This window comes from Capricornis sumatraensis, chromosome 16, assembly GCF_032405125.1.
Source record: "Capricornis sumatraensis isolate serow.1 chromosome 16, serow.2, whole genome shotgun sequence".
In the NCBI taxonomy this organism is placed as follows: domain Eukaryota; kingdom Metazoa; phylum Chordata; class Mammalia; order Artiodactyla; family Bovidae; genus Capricornis; species Capricornis sumatraensis.
This window is the reverse complement of record NC_091084.1, coordinates 74,651,051-74,667,494: the sequence shown is the minus strand read 5'-3', so window position 1 is coordinate 74,667,494 and position 16,444 is coordinate 74,651,051. Positions and strand designations below refer to the sequence as shown.

General features: G+C 48.5%; 1 protein-coding gene across 1 annotated transcript; it reads right to left on the bottom strand.

Annotated features, from left to right (window-relative positions):
- Positions 1-2,685: 2,685 nt before the first annotated feature.
- ACCSL (1-aminocyclopropane-1-carboxylate synthase homolog (inactive) like) lies at positions 2,686-15,638 on the bottom strand. The gene is made up of 15 exons (XM_068988049.1): positions 15,599-15,638; positions 14,342-14,898; positions 12,905-12,964; positions 12,377-12,447; positions 11,932-12,001; positions 11,659-11,725; positions 10,129-10,226; positions 9,789-9,866; positions 9,346-9,446; positions 8,088-8,177; positions 7,282-7,327; positions 7,041-7,182; positions 4,340-4,482; positions 4,104-4,257; positions 2,686-2,822 (listed from the first exon to the last, which is right to left on the bottom strand). Exons 1-15 carry the CDS (start codon positions 15,636-15,638, stop codon positions 2,686-2,688), a joined length of 1,854 nt encoding a protein of 617 aa, XP_068844150.1.
- Positions 15,639-16,444: the final 806 nt, after the last annotated feature.

Genomic DNA, 16,444 nt, shown 5'->3' with positions numbered 1-16,444 from the left:
CTTTCGTACTATAGAACACTTGTTGAACTCTACCTTAGACCTATACATTCTGAGACTTTGGAAAAGAACTAGACCACCCAGGACCTGGGCCTACGCAGAGCCTTAGGGTAAAATTCTCCTTTTCCCATGGGGAAAAAAAAAACCTAGCAGGATCCGTCAATACAGTATATGTGTGTCTGTGTATATATATACATATATATACATACATACATATATGGGAAGTATATTATTTATATATTATGTATGTAATAATATATATCAGACACGACTGAAGCAACTTAGCATACATATATATGCACATATGTATGCACACGCGTATATGCACATATGTATGCACACACATGTATATGTATACACACATGTATATGTATGCACACATATGTATACATACATATATACACATATATACATGTATATATAGTATCTAGAGCAAACAGTTTTTAAAAAGTCAAAAGTTATAGCTAAGAATGGAAGTGTTAGTGGCTCAATCGTGTCCAACTCTTTGTGACCCCATAGACTGTAGCCAGCCAGGCTCCTCTGTCCATGGGATTCTTCAGGCAAGAATATTGGAGTGGGTTGCCATTCCCTTCTCCTGGGGATCTTCCCAACCCAGGGATCAAGCCCAAGTCTCCTGCATTGCAGGCGGACTCTTTACCTTTGAGCGGCCATGGGTGGAAGCCCCCATATACTTGGCCCTAAAATGTCTCAGTTTCAAAGGATTGAAATTAGTAGTTTCTGTTCTCTAATCACAAAGGAATTAAACTAGAAATCATTAACAAAGATAGCTGAAGGACCCCAAATATTTGGAAACTAAATATTTGCTAAATACATTATAGAGTTGGACACAACTGAGTGACAGAACTGAAGAAATCACAAGGAAAAGTAGAAAACTTAATGATCATAAAAACTCAACTTATCAAAATTTATGGGATGTTGCTAGAGCAATGCTTGGAGAGAAATCAATAACTTTAAAAAAATTTTGGTCTAGTCTTCCCTACTAAAAAGCTAGAAAAACAACAAATTGAACCCAAAGTTTAAAAAAGGAAATAAAAAGTAGAAATGAAACAGAAGAGAAACATATAGGGGTGGAAAAAAAAGTCAATGAAATAAAAAGTTGGGTCTTTGGAAAATATTAATACAATCGATAAACATTTAAATTAACTGATCAAAAAATTCATTTCAATATCAGGAAAGAAAATTATAACAATATCCTTCATGAAAATAGATGTAAAATTTTTAACATCAAAGCCAAATCCAACGATATATAAAAAGGTGATGCATCATGACTCTACGGGGCTATTGCAGGACTATAATGTTTTTTAATCAATATAATTTCATCACATTAATAACTAAAAGAATTATATTATCTCTAAAAGTACAGGCAAAAACATCTGGTAAAAACTGAACACACATTTATGGTAAAACTTTCAGCAAACTAGGAACTGAAGGAAATTCTTCTATCTGGTAAAGGCAGTATGAAGAATATTTCCAGTAACATTATACTTATGAGAGACCAAACGCGATCCTGTTAAGATTGAGAACAAGGCAAGAATGTTCTTACTTTTTAATTCAACTGTGTACTTGAGGTTCTCGGCCACGAAATTACAACAGAAAAATAAGAGACATATATATTGAAGAGAGGGAAAATCATCTCTTCTGGTCTCATGAAATCCTTCATGCAACCAGAGAATTCTCTTTCTGTGTCTGCTACTCAAGTTTATTTCTAAAGAAACTTGCCTGCTGTCAAAGTCTTAAAGAATCAGGATTTGTTGGTGGGCTTGCAAAGCGGCCCAAGAGAGTGAGGATGATCCCAAACCCAAGTGACTGATCAAAGCCATCAGTGGCTGCTAATAGTTCTTCCAACATCTATAAGATGGTAGTAGCCCCTACTCTGCCCATTTCACCACTCTGATGCTCAGACTAAAGCTCAGATGTGCAAATGTTTTGCAGAGAAATGCTCAGGAGGTATGATTTGAACAGTTGAAAACCCTAGAGATGAAAATGGAAGACTTCATTCAGGCCTATCACCAGAGATTCATTTTAAAAGCCTTTCAAAAAGGCAAAAATGGAGAGAACTCATATCTGAAGGCAGAAACATTTGAAACTATCCTCTCACTCTACCACGGAGTCACATGTGTCTGAGGTGAGTGTGATTATGTAAGGATCCTATGGGACACTACATCCAACACCTATAAAATGTTCTACCAATTGGGGATCATGATTTCCCTTCCTTTCTGGCCTGCCCTAGAAAGTGTTCTTCACATATAATCTGCTTTACCTGCTTTAGAATTTCAAAACTAAATATAATATGTAATTTAAATTTAATTAAAAATTAAGTTTTAAAATCATCTAGCTCCCAAAAGGTCATATGAAGAATGTGAAATAAAACAGGCCTGCAATTTAAATAATATGGAATTTATTAGATACAGAATATAAAAGTTAACCCACCTAAACAGGGGCCCAGAGAGCTCCCTTTATTCCTCCTCTAGGCTTTCCCACCAGAATCCCCATAAAAACATTTTGCACATACGCAATGGCTCCTAGAGACTAAGAAGATGGAAAGCTTCCAAAATGACAGATGCTTAAGCGGGCTGATGGTGGGTCAAACGCACTCATGCCCGGAGGAGCCCACTGTTTGGTCACAGCTCCAGGCCAGCGGCCAGCCTTCCAGATCCGAGGCTGACATCAGGACTTCCTGAGAGCGGGACTGGCTGGAGCCTCTGGCTGAGAGGCAGACACTTCCTCCTTCATTGCATCCTCCAGCAGCTTCACTCTGCAATCCTGCGCCTGCTCCGCTAGCACCTGCTGGAACCGACGCATGGCTAGAGGGTCCAAATGAAGACAGAGAAATACTTAGCGGGTGTGCACATGGGCCCCAGGTACATGCAGGTCCTAGTAGACCACCACAGAATGTCTGCCTCAGGGATGCTGCACTTGAGCCTTCCCTTTTGGGGGACAGATTTCAAGTCTTCCTGCCACGTCCCCCATGGCTCCTTTTGGCTTCACTGTCACAGCCCCTGCCTGCCAGATTACCTTCATGACTCAAGATCAAATCCTGTCACCTAGCTTCTAGCCTGGAGGAGGCAATGGCACCCCACTCCAGTACTCTCGCCTTGAAAATCCCATGGACAGAGGAGCCTGGTAGGCTGCAGTCCACGGGGTTGCTAAGAGTCGGACACGCCTGAGTGACTTCACTTTCACTTTTCACTTTCATGCATTGGAGAAGGACATGGCAGCCCACTCCAGTGTTCTTGCCTGGAGAATTCCAGGGACGGGGGAGCCTGCTGGGCTGCCATCTATGGGGTCGCACAGAGTTGGACACGACTGAAGCGACTTAGCAGCAGCAGCAGCAGCTTATAGCCTTGGCCTCATTTTCTGTCTGCCTATAGTGGCCCTTCCCTCGGTCTATTTTCCACATTAGCCCAAAAGATATGTAACATAAATATTCATTGCTATGTTCCCAGCAGGTAGAACAGTGACCTGCATGTGCTGAGATGCAATAGATAAAATGATTGTCATGTTTCTGTAACCTTCAGAGGAGAATCGCAGCGCCACAGTATAGCACACAGGGACTTCTGGATCACGTGCTATCTATCTCACCTGGTAGCTGGCAAGTTCTGCATGGGCAGAGCTCCATTTCTGGATAGCTTACAGTCGCAGCACCTCTTCAGCGACACACACAGACCTGACATACCAAGAGTATAATATACTTCAAGTGCCTAACAGTTTCTCATTTGCAAAGGAGCTTAAAGATATGGGCTTCCCTTGTGGCTCAGCTGGTAAATAATCTGCTTGCAATGTGGGAGACCTGGGTTCAATCCCTGGGTTGAGAAGATCCCCTGGAGAAGGGAAAGGCTACCCACTCCAGTATCCTGGCCTGAAGACTTCCATGGACTACAGTGCGTGGGGTCACAAAGAGTCGGACATGAATGAGCGACTTTCACTTTCACTTGAAGGTATGAAAGTGGTAACAGAGGGCCTAGAAGGACTGGAGCTATGTAGGCTGCTAAAGGTGAATAAGGAGTGACTCCACTCCTGGGTTACAGAGGAGTGGCTGGGGCATCTGTGAAGGATGCCAGGACTGGCAGGTCAGCTCCACTCACCGCTTCTTAGCAGGTGGGGCCTGGCTGCAAAGACGAGGCGGAACCAGCCAGGCTCCTTACACATGAAGGTCTTGCCCGGGGACAAGATCAGCTTGTGGTCCAGGAAGCGGCGATGGAGGAGCAGCTCTTCGTCAAACGTGCACGGGTCCAGGTACTGGGGAGGAGAGACAGAGCTGAGCTCAAGACCCAGCCGGCAGATCTGCCCTTTAACACCCGTCTTCACTCCCAGAGCTCACCTGTTTCAAGTTGATCCAGACATAGAGGCCGGAGCCACGATTGAGAAAAGGGACCTTCAATGCCTTTAGCTTGTGAGTGACATACTTGTGAGCCTCCTGCAGCCGGAAGTGATAGCTGGGCAGGTATATATTGTCAATCCATTCTGAGCGGATGGAGGAAGAGAGCCGTTACATACTTCAGGGCTGACATCTGCCAGAGGGCTCCTGACCAAATGCTCCCTCCCTGGACTTCATGCCTGCCGATTCTATCCAACCCTGACTGCATCATATTTGAGCTGATCGTACCTAACACCTGGGCTTTCCTGTGGCTCAGTGGTAAAGAACCCACCTGCCAATGCAGGAGGCACAGGTTTGTTTCCTGGGTAGGGAAGATACCCTGGAGAGTGGAATGGCTACCCACTTCAGTATTCTTGCCTGGAGAATCCCATGGGCAGAGGATCCCATGGGCAGAGGATCCCATGGGCAGAGGATCCCATGGGCAGAGGATCCCATGGGCAGAGGATCCCATGGGCAGAGGATCCCATGGGCAGAGGATCCCATGGGCAGAGGATCCCAGGGCTACAGTCCACGGGGTCACAAAGAGTCAGACACGATTAGCAACTAAACACCACCACCCACGACACCACTTCCATTGTGTAAGGTGGGGATAGTGGGCTTCTCAATAGTTGTGTAGTCAGGTTATGTTTGAATTTACACCCTTGAGGCAAGAAGTTGAGGTGTCCCCTAAATGGGGTTGATGCTGCTGTTGTCAACCGGGCAAGTAGCTGCTACTCATAGTTCCCTCACCTTCTGCTTTGCTGCTGCTGTTGACGCTAAGTCACTTCAGTCGTGTCAGACTCTGTGTGACCCCATAGACGGCAGCCCACTAGGCCCCTTTGTCCCTGGGATTCTCCAGGCAAGAACACTGGAGTGGGTTGCCATTTCCTTCTCCAATGCATGAAAGTGAAAAGTGAAAGTAAAGTCACTCAGTCATGCCCGAGTCTTAGCAACCACATGGACTGCAGCCCACCAGGCTCCTCTGTCCATGGGATTTTCCAGGCAAGAGTACTGAAGTGGGGTGCCATTGCCTTCTCTGCACCTTCTGCTTTAGACCCTAACAAATGGACTGTGAAGAACCTCATTATGCTTGGGGATGATCCTAGCACAACCATTCTCAGCATTGGCAGCACTTTAGAACCACCTGGGGAGATTTTAAAAGGCATAATGGACCAGATTATATCCCCAGACATCTAACTCAAAATCTTTGTGGATGCAGCCTACACATTGGGCTTCCCTAGTAGCTCAGATGGTAAAGCATCTGCCTGCAATGCAGGAGACCTGGGATCGATCCCTGGATTGGGAAGATCTCCTGGAGAAGGAAAGGGCAACCCACTCCAGTATTCTTGCCTGGAAAATTCCATGGACAGAGGAGCCTGGCAGGCTACAATCCATGGGGTCACAAAAAGTCGGACACGACTGAATGACTAAATTCCCTAATTCCCTACAAATCGGTATTTAAATTCTCCAGGAGGGATTCCCTGGTGGCTCAGATGGTAAAGCGTCTGCCCGCAATGCAGGAGACCCGGGTTCGATCCCCAGGTAGGTAAGATCCCCTGGAGAAGGAAATGGCCACCCACTCCAGTATTCTTGCCTAGAAAATCCCATGGATGGAGGAGGCTGGTGGGCTACAGTCCATGGGGTTGCAAAGAGTTGGACAGGACTGAGCAACTTCATGAGATAATTCCCACGTGCATCCAAGATTTGAGAACCAGTGTTCAAGAAGCTGGGAATCTGGTTTCCACCAAATATCAGAGGGCCTGGCACCTTGCAGGGAGGCATCCAGTTGGATTTCTCCTATCTACCACTTTCTCCACCCAAAGCTGAAAGCAGATTGTTTTCTAAATCAGATTTATCTGATAACTTTGTTTCCTGTATCCCTGCTCTCAATTTAAATCCTTGGGCCTGGCATCTGCTCTATGACAGGGAATTTTTAAAAGGGAGCTCTTATCTAAGTTTGAACCATGGTATTAAAGGTGGGAAATTCCCTCTGAAGCCGCATTCACTTAAGATCTAAGAGGGAAGGTAAATTCAGGTGCCATAGATGTAGGAGCACCAGCTTGCCCAAACGGCCTCTCCTTTGGCCACCCTGGAAGATGAAGTTAAGTCGTATTTGAAGAGTCAGCTGTTCTTTGGTAATCTTTGCCTGAAATAAGCCAGATTTATGCTCAGTGCTCAGTTGTATCCAACTCTGCCACCCCATGGACTGTAGCCCGCCATGCTCCTCTGTCCATGGAATTTTCCAGGCAAGAATACAGGAGTGGGTTGCTATTTCTTCCTCCAGGGGACCTTCCAGACACAGAATCCAACCTGCATCTCCTTCATTGGCAAGCAAATTCTTCACCAACTGCGCCACCTAAATGGGAGGAAAAATTGACCTTCCTGTAAAGGCCAGTCTCTGAAGTTCCCACCTTCAAGTCCTAGAGTACAATTGACTATCCCTTTTGCAAGCAGAGCACAAGCTGTCAGATGGTCAGTTTTAGACCAGCATCTCTGTCTTCTTTCTGTACCCAACTGCATCTGCCCTCCTATAAACATCCCGTCCTGCCACTGTTAAACCCGAGACAGTGAACAGGCTCTCAGTATACTGAAGCCATGTCAGAGGCCCATGCAGACCCAGAAATTCCGGTGGCCACGATGTCCAGCCTGGGACGGGGCTCGGTACCTCTGTCCTGAAGCAGCTGACGCAGCTTGTACTGGGCGATGCCAGAGATGCTGTGGAGGTAGCCGAAGCAGCTCATGGCAGAGGCCACCTCCCTGTTGTGGGTGTACAGGGCACCAAAGCGGAAGCCAGAGATGCAGAAATCCTAGAGGAAGAGAAGAAGGGAAGGGGATACCCGGTGGGTCTGCCTTCCGCTCCTGGCTCCACTTCCTTCCCTACCCAAGGACAGGCGGCTGGGGCTCACCTTACTGGCGCCCCAGATCACGTGGGTCTTGTTGGGGTCAGGCAAACTGGAAAGGAAAGAGTCAAGATGATGGAGAAATACTTGAAGGATGATGACATGCAGTCTATGAAGGGAAGATGAAGGTGGCCTTGAGGGCCTTCCTAGACAGAAGGGCCTGGGGACCCAAAGTCCAAGACACAGTTGCCCCAGTTAAGCCAGGAAGTCAACAAAAGGTATCCTTGCCGAACCAGATGGGAGAGCTCTCATGTGCCCACTGAAGGTACTTGAGGACTCTCAGCCTGGCTCAGGGTCTTCCTATAACGAGTCCAAAAGCCACCTTCTTGGCAGTTGGCTCCTCATGCAAGTGGGCCACCATTTCTAGACTTTCCAAACATTTCAAAAATGTGTTCACCTCTTTCTTTCTGCCCCACCTTTGGTGAAACTGTTCCATCCACTAGGCATGTTCTTCTCTTGCTTTGCCTGCTGGATCCTGTCCTAGGCCCAAATACCAACCCTGAAGAAAGTTCTCCTCTATTTCTCTTCTTTCCCTGTGCACTACTTATCAAGAAGCCCTGACCTTCTGTAGGGCTTCATCGTGACTTTTGACCATGCTCATTCTACCCTCTTCTTAAACTATCTCATGTACAAAGCGGCATTTAGAGAAGACACTTTGGAGGACAAATGATGCTTTGCTCACTTTCACACTCCTGGGGGCTCTAAGCTCAATTCTTGGCTCATAGCCAAAGGAGTTTACTGCCCATGGACTCACCCTGAAAAAGCAGGAGCTTCATGGTTCTCGTTCCTAGCTCCCACTGAGACCAACTCACCTCTTCATGCTCAGAACACTGTGGAATGTGATGGCTTCATCAAACACAGAGAGCATGTACATCTCATCTACAATCACGTGGAGGTTGTACCTACAGGTTGGGTGAAAGAGAACGATTATCTAGGCTCCAATTGTAACTCACACCTCATTTGTTAGGCTTTTCTGAACACAGATCAGACACTCCTAAGGCCCCAGAAGCCCATCCAAAGTTTCCAAGAGGTGTGGAAAGGTAGAAGGGGGCCTCTCCTTCACCAGAGGGGACCTTCTATCCTGACTTGGGGGTACTAGAAAGGGACAGGACCTGAGGGACATGCGTGAGAACATCCGGCCCCACGCTTCAACCATCAAGTAGAGACCCGTGGTAGGGGCTGGACGTCCCAGAGACATCTCCGCTGGTATAGTCAGGCACTACCAGGACTTCCCAGTAGTTCAGTGGCTAAGGCTCCAGGCTCCCAATGCAAGGGGCTCAGATTCAATCCCTGGTCAGAAAACTAGATCCTGTGTGCCACAACTAAGACCCGGTGCAGTTCATAAACAAACAAAATTTTAAAAAAAGAGCTCCCACCTAGGGTCTGGTTCAAACAGGGATATGAAGTGGGCTAAATGCACACCTGCCTTATCTTCTTTATCCTCCCAGCAGTCTGAAGCTGTACTGTTACTTCTGTTTCACAGGAAGAAACTGGTTTCTGAGCTAGAACGCTAATCCCTCCCCTAGCCCGTGCTAGAGCTGGCATGGAGAGCACCCCCAGCACTCTTCCTCTTATCCCCATGGGCCACCATCAGTTGGTCTGGATGTGTTATGAAGTTTGAATACACGTTTCTTCTCAACCGTGGAAGATTATCTACCCTAAGAAGGCTATTTCCAGACTTCAGAGATATTAATAACTGATGTTAACATGTTCTTAGAAACAGGGACAGGAAAATTCTAGAGAGACACCTTCCTTGGCACCTCAAGCCAAGGAGTTTGGGAAATGGATGCAGGAAGAGCTTATGCTATGAGGGGTGGGAAATAGCAGGGTGTGTGACTGTTATGTGGGTATGTGCACACAAGCAAAGGCTAGGAGGGAAGTGGCGGTCTGAAGCAGTGAGCACGTGGGTGCCTTTTCCTTCATGTCCATTTCTGTTAGTTGTCCATGACTGCAGAAAGTATACTACACAGTGAGAACACTTAGGGTATATTATTTCCGGTTCTGACTCCTTGACTGTGAGTGATGGGAACCCTTCTTACAGACTTCATCTCAAGGGGGTGGAAGTCATACTTCTTGGCAAATTCCAGATATTCCATCATGGAGTCTTGGGAGTAGACGTCTCCCAGAGGATTCTGAGGGTTCATTAGCACAAGACCTCTGACCTTTTTCCCCTGAAAAGTACCAAGCATAACCAAGTGAACACAAATCCTTCACCTCTACATCAAGTTCAGCTGAAGGTCAAGGCCAGGGCACCGAGTAGGATCGGACCCCTTATCAAGGGCTCAGTGGGCAATTGGAGGAGCAACTAGCATGGTGCCCACAGAGGGGACTAGGAAGGAGCTCTGGGGGCCCACAGCCAGGCTCAGGGCTCCTCGGGGGATGTGCCCTGGGACACTGCCTCTTTTGAAGAAGGCACCCACACTGTCTTGGTGAACAAGTTATCCCACTGTCTCCATATTCAGCCCCTTTCCGGAGCAGCAGTGCCCACCCTGGAGACCCGGTTCCCACCTCACCTCAATCTTAGCCCTGAGCAGGGCTTGCTCCAGCTTATCCACAGTGAGCTGGAAAGGATAGTCGTTTGCCTCAGTGACCTGGAAGACAGATCCAGCCTGAGAACCACATATCTGGAAGCTTCCAGGCCTGGATTCCTCATTCCTAGAAACCCTGAACAATCCTTTCCCTTCATACCCAGGGACTAGTCCCACGTGCCCTTTTGGCCCAATTTCGCCATCCTTCTCCCATAACTTATACAGGAGAAAAGCAAAACCAACCTCCACCTTGGCAATGTCTAGACCATTCCCTTGCCTGGGTCGGTAGAACCAGTCTACCAGTCGACACTGAACCGACACTGACCTGACTCTCCAGGTGGACAGGAACCAGCTTGACTTTCGCATACAGGTGGGTACTAAAGGCGAAGCCCCCATGGGAGGGGGTGGGGACTAGAAAGGCCTCTGGAAGCAGACAGACAGTGCCGTTAGTTCAGGGTCTCCCAGTGCAGTCCCCCAGATCAGCAGCAACACACCCCTCAGAGAAGGTTTCCTGTGTAATCCCTCCTACTTAGGGGTGAGCGCTTTGCAGCACAGGCTCTGTATACGTAAGTGTAAGTGTTAGCCGATCAGTCGCGTCCAACTCTGCAACCCCATGGACTGTAGCCTGCCAGGCTCCTCTGTCCATGGAATTCCCCATACAAGACGACTGGAGTGGGTTGCCATTTCCTTCTCCAGGGGATCTTCCTGACCCACGGCTGGAACCCAGGTCTCTTGCATTGCAGCCAGATTTCTTACCATCTGAGCTATGATAAGCCAGTGCTCTATACATAATCTACTCTTAAAAATGTTATTTAGGAAAACAAAACCCAAGTTTCTTCTTTGTGGGTACACTAGAAGAGAAAAGGGGAGAATACTGCTGCAAGTTACTCGGAATCCAGGGACTCAAGCTAGGCTTGCAGCAGGTAGAGCATGAGCCATCCGCAAGTCTTGTCAGCTCCAGGCCGACACTGGAGGCAGAGGTCCACACGCAGAGAGGGCTCTCATTTCTCTACGTGGCTCAGCTCTTCCGGACTTGGTGACTTCATGTGTTATTTTCTTTCCATCCATTTGGCCTCCTTGATGAGCTAATCAAGGACCCACCCCTTCCAGTGAAACTGGCCATCTTGGTAACAAGTGTCCCATGCAGTAGGCTCATCAAGAAATCTGAGTTTCTTATTTCAAATTGTTCAGCGGCATCATTAAGGAGACCAAGAACAGATCTCTCAAGCTTTACTTGATCTAGAACCTAGTTTTTTATTTCGGTGTTTTTGTTTGTTGAAGTTGCTTCAGTCATGTCCAACTCTTTGCGACCCTATGGACTATAGCCCACCAGGCTCCTCTGTCCATGGGATCCTCCAGGAAGAATACTGGAGTGGGTTACCGTGCCCTCTTCCAAGGGATCTTCCCAACCCAGGGACTGAACCCGAGTCTCTGAAGTCTCCTGCACTGGCAGGCAGGTTCTTTACCACTAGCGCCACCAGGGAGTCTCCAGAGACACACAACTTGCTGTGTGTTGAAGAGACAGAACATCTGTATTGTCTAAGCCAGTTGACTAGGACTCTCTGTATTGGGGTTGAGACCAAAAGTCTGACTAATACTAGACAGAGTTGGCTCCAGATGTCACCATTCCTGGGGCAGACTGGAGGCCTGTAACATGCCCATATTAAATGGGAATTCAAATCCCTCACTCCTGCAGAAGAAGTAGGAAGATGCTCTAATCGGTCCAGGAGGCACCCCAGTGCTTCAGGAGAAAGGTCTTCAGTCAAGACCCTCTTCTCCCTCAGGGCCCAGGGCCCATGTATGCCTGCCTACGTGGGGCTATGTCCCTGAGGGAGCGCAGATCCCACTGACTTACCACCTGGATCACACAGAACCATGGCCAGAGCAGAGCAGACAGCGGAGCAGCCGTTTAGAATGACCACCTGGAGAAGACACACAGAAGGCAGAAGTTGAAAACCAATCCTTGTAAGAGGGATCGGTCCCCCATCTCCCTCCCCGCGGGGAGTCTCCTCAGCGAGGACCCACTGGCCTCCACCCTGCCCCAACTCAGAGGCTCTTCTGGAAATGCAGAGGTCCCCAAGAATACGGTCCTCCACCAGGGTGTCAGGAAGGCTGGGAAGAGACTCACATTTTCTGGGTCAAGGGGCTCAGGTGTCTTACAGTAGAAGGTCAGGAACCGGGCCACTTCTTTCCGCAGGCTGTGGACAGACCCAGACAGACCGGTCGTTCCCAGGATCAGCCCTGGGCTTTCCCCACAGCCTCGACTTCAGTCGTTTCACGAGAGCAGAGCATGCAACCTCAGGGTCCTTACAGGATGAACGGGGACCAAGGCTCTCAACACCCCAGGAGACACAGATGTGAAGAGTACGGACAAAAGCTTGGGCCTCTTGAATGACAGAGCAGCGCTGTTTCTACTGCACCAGCTTGCCTGCTCTGATAGTCTACACTAGGCATTTTCTAGACGTCATTACCGCCCAAAATAGGTAGGCACCCCGCAGAGAACCAGGGAGTCTTTCCCTGGATGCGGACGGGTGCCTGTAGACCAGGAGACCCCAGGTTCAGGGGCTACTTACAATGGCTGCCCTCTCCAATCAGAGTACTGCAGTAGGTCTTCATCAATGTAGGTCACGTCACTCTGACTCAACTGTCGACAAACAGAGAGTGAGCACGGCCGGGCCGGGGTGCCCAGGAGGCTTCCTCCTACTCCTAGGATGCCCATGGGCGTTTGCCCTACAACACAGGGCCGCCCGGAGGGAAATGGGCATCTATGCTACATGCTCCCTGATGAACAGAAGCTTCAGTCTTCGTGTCAAAGATTATACAACTAGATCTCCCCCGGGAAGTGTCTGACAACCTCCCCAACCCTAGATTTGATCTAGACGCTCCCTTGGCAGCTTACCCACCACATACCCATCCAGAGAAAACTTCCCAACACAGCAAGGCCAGTCAGCAGGTTAGATGCGCTATTCTAGAAGCTATTTCCCCACTCCCTTCCTCAAATTTCTAAGTCTTATTCTTGTGTCTACCACGTGCTAAAAGACCCATTCTTGGGGGACCTGGGCCTAAAGGTGGGTCCCAGCACAGGCTGGAACGTGTCTTACCCTCTCAGCCAGAAGATCAGTACAGAGCTTGTTCTCACTGGTACCAAGGTTAATGTAGCCCTGGAGATAGGCAGAATCGAAGGTCAGTCTTCTTGCCCTGCCCACCAGGGACCTCTTTAAACAGGTCATAATTACTCATCTGGATGAGCCCAAATGGAGGTCTCCCTGCTCCATGAGGCAATAAAATCCATGTTTGACAACCTTAATACTAGAAAAAAAATTCCACAAATTCTCCCAAATCTTAACAGCTTGCAAACTTCCCTCTTTAGAGCCCCATATTGGGTGGGCCAGAAAGTCCATTCAGTTAGTGAGTACCTTGTTCTAATAAAGTTCTCGGTGAAAATGAAAAGTGTCTTATTTTTATTCAAAACTGAATGAACTTTTTGGCCAACCCACAACGTAAGTAGTGATAGTTATATTATATACCAGCCATCATTCTCTGAGCTCCTATATTCTAGACATTAGACTAAGTGGTTCCTGTCAATTGCCTTGATTCTCACAACTCCTGAGAAAATGCTCTGATCTCCTGCTGAAAGAGTAAAGCTCAGAAAGGTTGAAAAAACTACACTAGCCACATGACCTTGGTGATGAGCAGCATCTCACCTGACAGGCCCCAGAGCCTGGCTCCTTAACCAGGCCCTGCCTGTATCACCTCTGCCATCTCCACTTACATGAAAGGGCCCCTTCAAGTTTCTAGAAGGGGCACGGCCCCTCAGAGGCCGATCAGGATACCCGACTCATTTGGCCCCAGAAAAGCCGATGGCCATTGGCCACATATCCCTTGGGTGGGAACAGAAGGAAAGCTGAGGCTACTGTAGCCCCCTGCCCTCTGGCTGGAGAACTGTTGGGACCCTCCCTTGCTGGAAGCCTGTTCTTGATCCCATCACCATTGGGATAACATCCCAACATCTTACAATGGCCCGATCCCATCTGTACCTCTGTTACAGCGCTCACCATCTCTGCTCAAGCCACACAGGCCTCCTTTCCCAATCACTCCAAGCTCTTCTCACCTTGAAGCTTCCACCCATGCTGTTCCTCCTTCCTGGAAGACCCCTCCCTCACCCCCATCACCTGACTGACGGACTCAACCTTTAAACCATCTTCCCTGACCACCCAAAGCAGGCAGCCCCTTGGTGCTCTTGGGAACGTTATTCACATCTGTTTCCCCAGCAGCTGAGATCTGTTACTAGACTTGAGTTCCACAAGGGTAGGTTCACTTACCACAGTGACCACAGCGATTCCTGGTAGATAAGAGCTAGGACAGGAGGGGAAACCAGACTCAGCTTGTCAACTTTCCTGTGCACCCCCCTCACCTACAGGGGACAATAGCACCTACTCCATGGGGCTGGGAAGAATCAATGAGGACGCACAGATCTTGGCACAGGACTCAGTAAATCCCAGTGATGGGGGCCCTCAAGCCTGTCCCCCCATCCTCACCAAGGTGTTCTTGTCCTTGTGGTATTTGTTTCCTTGGTAGGTGTCATAGTCCCGGAATCTCAAGCGGTATAAGGCAGAGATGTCAATCCCACGGTTGGACAGGTCATAGCTGATAACTGTATTTTCAAAACCACTCTCTTGGTAGAGCATCTGGCCAGTCTGCCTGTTTGCTTGGACTGGCTGCCCACCTCCGACATCACCCCTGGAGTCCGTGGACGTGCGAGGTGGTTGGGCGCTCTGGTCGCCTGGGGCCCCAGCTGGCAGGAAGCTGACGATCTGGAACAATAAGCGACCCAGGAGCGCCTCCTGCTCCCTGATGGCCTGGCCGTGCCACTGCTCCTCCAGCGCCAGGTCCTGCCGCTGAGGTCTGGTCGTCAGCCGCGTGATGTGATCCTCCACAGTCTGCCGCAAGGTCAGCACCATCTCCATCAGCTGGGTGTGGATGCTGCGGTATCTGAGGGCCTGGCCCCTCATCTGGACACAGGGCGTGTGGGGGGTGTCTGATGGGCCCCTCGTACTCTGGGTGTTCCCACTGGCCTCAGCAGGCTGGCTGGAACCTGCAGAGAGAGACCACGCAATGCAGCAAAGGAGAGAATTCCTGAACCTCAGGCCCAGGCGTGATCTCAGGCTGGCCCCCAGTTCCTTCTACCACCACGCCTTGGTTACAGGCCCAAACTGGCTGAGGAAGGGCTACCTGCTCATTCAAGGGCAATGCCTAGGTGGCACCAAGCTCAGACGTTAGAGCACCGGACGTAAGTGTCATTAGTATGTGCTCTTAGGAAGAACCTTAGGGTCCACTTCAAGGAAAAGGAGACATGGAAGAGGTAGACTCTTCAATCAGAGAGACTCCTGCTTTATACAGTTCTAAGGAAGAAAAGGGGTTCTGCCGTTAAAACCAAACCAATAAACCAAAACCTTAAGTCATTCTGCTAGACTAGGGGACAGTAAACTACTGCCCAGCCTTCCATTTGTCTTTGTAAATAAAGTTTTATTGGAGCATAGTCATGGTCTCTTGTTTGTGTGTTATCTATATTTGCCTTTGTGCTTCAACCGCAGAGCTGAAAAGTTGTAACACAGACCGTATGGCTCATAAGGCCTAATATAGCTACTATCTGGCCTGTTACAGAAAAAGTTTGCCAAGGCTTGTTCTAGAAGGTCGTTCCTTTCATTTTTCCATTTTTCCCCCAAGTTGGTCATACCAGACGTTCAAAACTCATTTCTTCCATCCTCCTACTTCGTATCACTTCCTATAAACACCGTCGACCTGCTCACAGCGACGGCTGCCTTGGACATCCATCGCCAGTAACCATGGGCAAGATGCATGATTCTCGAATTTGAAAGTCCACCAGAATCACTTCGAGGGTTTGTAAGGACACAGTGCTAGTCTTCATCACTGGACTTTCTTTCAGGGGTTTTGGGGTGGAGCCTGAGTAATCGCAGTTCTAACAAAGTTCCTAGGACTATACGTTCTGAACCTTTAACTATTCAGCCCAACCTTCTGTCTGAAAAGAAGTCCAAATGCTGGATAAGACTTTGTACACCTTTGTAAAGCATCGAAGAATAAAAAAAAAAAAATCAAGTATTAAGAAGCCAGGAGGTATGACAATGTGAGGCGGACCACTGCCTCTCATTCATTGTAAAATAATCCTCATATCCTCAGTCACTGAGATCCCTTTTTCTAAAAATCTAGACTTACACACCTTCCATCAAATGTCATCTTCTAAGTTTTTCTTCATTATCATCCCCCCACATATGCAAAACCTTGTTGCTACTTTTACAGTTTGTGGGACCAGCGCGTCAAAATACTGGACACACTGCCCAACCTCTCTAATAGTCTGCTTGTGATATTTCCATGACAACCTCTACTTCTCTGTAATGACACTTCATTTTGTTACTTGTTCAGTATCTGCCCCGGTCAGCCTTCCCCATCATGTCCTTAGCACACCACCTGGCGTACAGGGAACTAGCAGGAGAGGCGCAACCCCAGGGATGTGGCTGACTCCGTGGAGAGATAAGCTACGACTGGAGACTGTAAGCTATGGAAGATGGAGCGACAGTCGGATGAAGCCACGGGACAAACAGGTACCGAGTCTTGACTTAGGA

Bases quoted from the DNA above. Each gene is read 5' to 3' on its own strand.
- ACCSL (XM_068988049.1), bottom strand. From the start codon at position 15,638: ATGGATGTCCAAGGCAGCCGTCGCTGTGAGCAGGTCGACG. The intron at 9,867-10,128 runs GTCAGTGTCGGT...TCTGTCTTCCAG, and splicing joins CTGTCCACCTGGAGAGTCAG to GTCACTGAGGCAAACGACTA. The intron at 7,183-7,281 runs GTGAGCCCCAGC...CTCTTCCTCTAG, and splicing joins TGATCTGGGGCGCCAGTAAG to GATTTCTGCATCTCTGGCTT.